Genomic DNA, 5,798 nt, shown 5'->3' on the forward strand with positions numbered 1-5,798 from the left:
GCGCCTATACAAACACACTTACAAATATTTAATAAGCGCTTTTGCTATATTAAACGAGAAGGCACCTTATTGTCGTACCAAGCACAAAGTCTACTTTATCTTCTAATTTCAAATACCATCGCATTGTTTAATAACTTTTCAAATTTCACTTAGTTTAATAAAAGTATGGACATCCTTTTACTGAAAATGAAACAATTTTCTGCTATTAAATATTTATTAGAGAGCTTATTTTAGAACTTTTTGACAAATATTTTCCAGTTTCAAAGCTAATTAGTTTGTCTAACTAAAATTATTGTCTAAAATATTTGGTACTGAACAATATTAAATATATCTCTTGCGAATACTCCATAGTCCTCAACACTAGTGCTATAGTAATCAATCTTATTACCTAGAGTATTGTAATATTACCTAGTATACCTTATATTTCTATCAATAATTATTTTATAATATTACACGATACAATTCGAAAAGCGAAAACGTATTTAATAACAATATATCTTTTGTGATTATTGCGTCTATTTCCTTCGTGTGTGTAGACATGTACATCATGTGGATCCGCTGAGGACATGTTAGTAAACTTCGACGCTCTCCTGGTGGAGCACAGTGTCCTGCCTGAACATCTCTACGTCTGCCTCGCTGTCCGCCTGCACTAATTTCACGCGACCCTCCTGGTGACAACAATATAGAATACTAGTATCAAACAAATAGAATAGAAAGCAATTAAATATTTCAGTGCCATTATTTATTGAGATAGAACCATTTCTCAAGTTTCAAAGTCGCGCTTATCGAGAAAAAATCTTTAAAATAATTACAAAATTTATGTTAAACAGACAAACAGACGGAGGTGAAAGCGAGTAATAAATAACAATTTATAAACTATACATTCGTTACAAATAAATATAAACAAGAATATTTCTAAAAGATTAACCTTGGGATGCATCAGAATGAAGGGCAGCTCGGCGCTCAGCTCGCCCCCGAGAGCGCCGAGGTAAAGCTTCACTTTGACGCTGTAGCTCACCACGATACCGAACGCGTCCCGCTGCTCCGGGTCCAGCAATCTCAGAAAATAAGGCAAGTTTAAACATTCATCTTACACGAATTCTTGTTGAGTTTATAAATACAACATTTTTTTAAAAGTGCTAGTTAGGAAATTCACTTACAGGGTTGTGGAAGCGAGCGTAGTTTCCTGTCGCTTGAGCTGTGCATCCAACGCGAGTCCGCGGCGGTCACGCAGTGGACCCAACGTTGGCCTCAGTTGGACGACTTTCTGCATATTGGCACCGGGTTGGAGCGGGCATCCGTCTCTTTAACCGACAATGAAACATGATTTTGTATAGCACTGATGAAGTCGTCGGTACCTAATACAAAAACACAGAAACATCTTTTTGACTACTCACTGCGTCTCTACACCGGTGACGACATTTCGGTACTGGCCATTCTGGAAGAGCACGATGTCGACGGACTGTAAAATGCTCGCCTTGATCTTCTTCACCACCTTGTTGCTGTGGTTGCGTATGCTGATGTTCACCGCCACCGTCTCCCCGTGAATATACAGCTGTAACCAGAAACATTCTACACGTCGTCGCACGAAGATATCTCAGCTTCCTTCAGCTCAATAAATTAATTCTTCAAAACTCTTCGTGAAATTAAAGACTATCTTGCAATATCATATTATCTTTTCTCTCTTCGTTTAGATACACCATGTATATCATATTTTAATTAAAACTGAGAAATTATCTATTAAGGTTTGTCTAAAATTACAACAGAACTAAGAACTTTATCACTTTAACTTTGTACTTTATGAAACTTTTGAATGATTTTTCCTTTATAATTATAAGTTTGTTTGTCTCTACCAGTTCTCATTTGAAGAAAAATATGCAATCATGTGTGTCACGGGTATCGTTGGTGCAATTGTTTCTTTTACCTGTTTGTCGAGAGTCAGCTCGAGTTCAAGCTGTCCCGGGGAGAGCACGAAGTCTTTTCGCACCAGCGTGCACGGTTGGGGCCCAGGCTTGTCCGGCGCGAACTGCACCTTGCGGATACCCAACGCCACCGTGCTCCTGGTAATTACTTATAATTTTAAACTAATCGTGTAGAGTACTTAATAATGAAAAAATATTAGTATCCTTTTGACAGTATAAAACGATTATACATAAAACAAGTATGTAAATAAGTAAGCAAAGCTAAGGCTTATAAGTCTCTTGATATATAGAATATTAAGTGTATTCCCATTGACCTTATAGAAACGCAGAGTGCAGAGATCAAATATCTTATGACTAGAATTCCAATTTTTCCCACCGATGTAACTGACTGACCTGCGGTGTGATCGATCGATTTCTGTTTCACCAACGAACAGTTTAACATAGTAGTGCACGCCACACGGCTCTCCCTCGTCCTCTAGGCCGGGCTGCAGCGTCACAGAGCCGGGCGCTCCCGCCGGTAACGTCAGCCGGAACGGCAGCGCCCAATCCCCCAACTTCTTTACAAGACGCTCCTATACCAACGATATATTTTACATTAAATATTATAATTAATCATTAATTTTAATAATATTTGGAAATCGATACTGTACAAAGTTCGCTTGTCTAGAATTATAAGCATAACTTTACGTTCAGATACTGCATTAAAATAGTAATATTTATACTTGTATAAAATCGTTATATCGTCTCTAAAGAATTTTAAATGCTGTAGGCAAATATAAAATTGCTCGGAAAGTGTAAACTTAAATCGAGTGTTCGTGTCGCTGCAACAGAAGATAGTCAAATAAGTTCTCGTCGATTAAATAGCTTTCGAAATTCACACTGCCGACGACTGGAGGATTCCGAGTGTTGTTTGTCTGTTTGAAAAGTAAAGTTATAGTTAATATTTGAACAACAGCGTCCCGGCAGTCTCGCTGATTGCTCACGACGTCGGTCCCGTCCGCCGGAGGAGGAGGCAGCACTAATCCCAAAAGGATTTGATTTGCCCGCAGCGGAGCTCGCTCGGGACTGATCTAATTACTACCAGCGCAGCTTGTTAATACGAAGCGGTAATGGGGTTAATTAATAAATTTCGACAGTGGGTTGTTGTAACTTCGGGATTCGAAAGCTGCGATGTAAAGCAACTTCGTTTCCTGGTCAATAACATATATTATATTCTGCAGGTTATATTATTCAAGTAGATGCAAGTTTATACTCGAACACACATGGAATCAATGTTTATGTGATTTTTGTGTTATTTTTATGTTAATCTCGGTGAATAATATTTTAAATTGTTGAGACCTGCACGTTTCGGCTGAAAATTTGCCAAATGTGTTGCTAACATTTTTTTAAGATTTGCATTAGAACAGCCTGGTAGAATAAACTCCAAACCTTTTCCTTTCCCTTTTTTCAGAAAAGGGAAAAACCTTCACCCGTCAAGGGGATATTCACAGGTAATATATATTAATAACTTATAAAATTACTTACTTCCAGAAAAAAAAACTGGTTTTGTATTTATATTGATATAGTTAAGCTTTTATTATTGTTAATGGTATGGAACTTCTGGTATGGAAATAGCTCCATTTAAATTACAATGTCCATATACGTTAGAATTTAATCAGAGTGCCTCATTTTATTATAACCACCCAATTCATTTATGGCGACTAATCGAAATATTTCGAAAAGACTATTTTTCCTGTCATACTTAGACGAGTTTTGCCATACATAATGAAGAGTGCCAGATATGAGAGTGCCATATGTCAGAGTAAGAATCCTTGCACATACATTCTCAGCAATAAGATATATTTAAGGTACCTGCGTGCGGGTAAGTTCATATGATCTATTTTCAAGTGGGGGATAGATCTGCTCCGAGGCCAAGTACAGCTCCTTGTAGAAAGAGAGTCCCATGATCTCATCCTCCTCGCGGCCGTACCGGAAAGTGCAGACGACTTGCGCGAACACGCGCCGGTCGCGGACGTACTCCTCGTCCACGACGACGATGCCATCTGTCATTACAGAACTTTGTATAATACTTTGATAATATAAAACATGTTGAGGTTTAGCACGCATCACAGTATTGTAGTTTCGTATTTAATGAGAAGAACTCCATATCATTCAAAGATTGATTTAAATTAGTTAAAAGGTGTAGTTGATATTATTATTTAAATGGGAATGTTCGTCTTCTAAATTAAATTTAAAGTTTCTACTCAAATAGAATCCAACATTTCTCTTTCGAAGAAGATTATATCGTAGGTATTAGTAATCTATAGTGTGTTGACTGAACCAGTAATTTGATTCGGTCTACGCCTCATCCGGCGCTACCCCAACTAAATAGTTAAAACTAATAAACCACTCATCAGACATTCTACCGCCAAAAAATAATATTTAGGCACACAACATCTTATTTTCCAAACTTAAAGGCGTATTATCAAGGAATCCTTTTATATTAACAAAAAGAATAAAAGTTTTTTTTTACTATATTTTGTATGTTTACCAATTTATATAGTAAGAGATTACGTTGGTTACAAGCAGATGAAATGGCCTGGTTGATAGATTACGTGAAACTTAACCAAAGATCGGCAGTCCAATCCCCGGCAGACAGCATTATCTTAGCACGTGCGGCATCTTAGTGTGATTTCAGTCGAGTCCGCAACCTCCTATTTGAGTTTTATATATTGCATAAAGAATCTCAAAAATGGTTAAAATTGTTTTGACTTGAATGTGCCGAACATCGCATTTCCTGTACATCGAGCTAATAACAAACCGATTTAAAAATCTATCGGCTACGGTAAAAGTAGTGTTCGTGCTTGTGATGGGTACTATAAAGCGATTTCTCAAGAAAGCACTATCCGCCGGTAATCTTTTGCCGGTTGTTGTGATAAATTCGAATCGAAATGCAGTTCAGGAGCAATTTGTTAAAAACGCTGAGTAAGCACTGGTGGAACCGTGGAGTAGGTATAAGTTGATAGTGCTATTAAAGTCCTATCTGTTAGATGGAGGGGAAGGGGGATTATTGCGCTCGTCCCAGGCTAATGGACGCACGCAGCTGTTGCACAGTTAGTCGACGCGATTGGACACGATCAAACCTGGGCCACTGTCGTGCACCGATTTCATTTTGTTTTTGGACGCGTTCCACTTGCAGTAAAGGACACAATTGATTCAATGGAGAGGGTAACGTCTGTAATATCTGCCGTTGGTTCAGGGCAATCTTACCTTTTGCGATAGAATATTAGTGAAATGTAATCAACATTATAAAAATTACTTAAAAATCAGGTTGTTTAAGCTTTACGCTTAAAAACTTCTTTCAAGAGTTTGCGTTAAAAATTAGAGAAACTATTTGATTAATATTCACAAACCCAGTTGAGTTCCAATTTAGATTCGACATAGATACAGAAGAGTTTGAAAAGGGAATAAGTATAAGTAGCCTTCAGTTGAAAAACAGACCTATTGGTTCCACGTAAGAGATGTGATCGACGAAGTCCCGTTTTCCCATATACAACGTGAGCTTGCCGTTGGGCGAACATTTTTTAAACACTTTAAAATTATACACCATCTTGTATATAGAAAAGCACTTGAAAATTTGTAAATTCTTAACACTCGAGCAGTGAATGCGCCGAGGACACGGTCCCGCTGCGATATATAGAGGATTATTTGTGTGCGAGGCTTCTAAATCGCGGTAATCTCATTTGTCTCATTACCGACACGTGAGCGTGCGCCGCGTGTCGACCGCCCACGTGGGCAGCGCGCCGCTTGCTGCGCGAACAGAAAATATCTTAATCTCTTTAAAAATGAATCACTGAACAATTTGCATTCCTTTCGAAAGCCAATTACATGCAACTA

The 5,798-nt window shown here is 38.1% G+C and overlaps 1 protein-coding gene across 1 annotated transcript; it reads right to left on the minus strand.

The window, feature by feature from the left end:
* Positions 1 to 200: 200 nt before the first annotated feature.
* On the minus strand, positions 201 to 5,593 carry LOC124531428 (arrestin homolog). Its single transcript, XM_047106012.1, has 8 exons — positions 5,403 to 5,593; positions 3,774 to 3,964; positions 2,316 to 2,494; positions 1,925 to 2,060; positions 1,398 to 1,555; positions 1,161 to 1,304; positions 929 to 1,058; positions 201 to 668 (listed from the first exon to the last, which is right to left on the minus strand). Exons 1-8 carry the CDS (start codon positions 5,509 to 5,511, stop codon positions 570 to 572), a joined length of 1,146 nt encoding a protein of 381 aa, XP_046961968.1. The 5' UTR covers positions 5,512 to 5,593; the 3' UTR covers positions 201 to 569.
* Positions 5,594 to 5,798: the final 205 nt, after the last annotated feature.

Source organism: Vanessa cardui, chromosome 7 (genome assembly GCF_905220365.1).
Source record: "Vanessa cardui chromosome 7, ilVanCard2.1, whole genome shotgun sequence".
In the NCBI taxonomy this organism is placed as follows: Eukaryota; Metazoa; Arthropoda; class Insecta; order Lepidoptera; family Nymphalidae; genus Vanessa; species Vanessa cardui.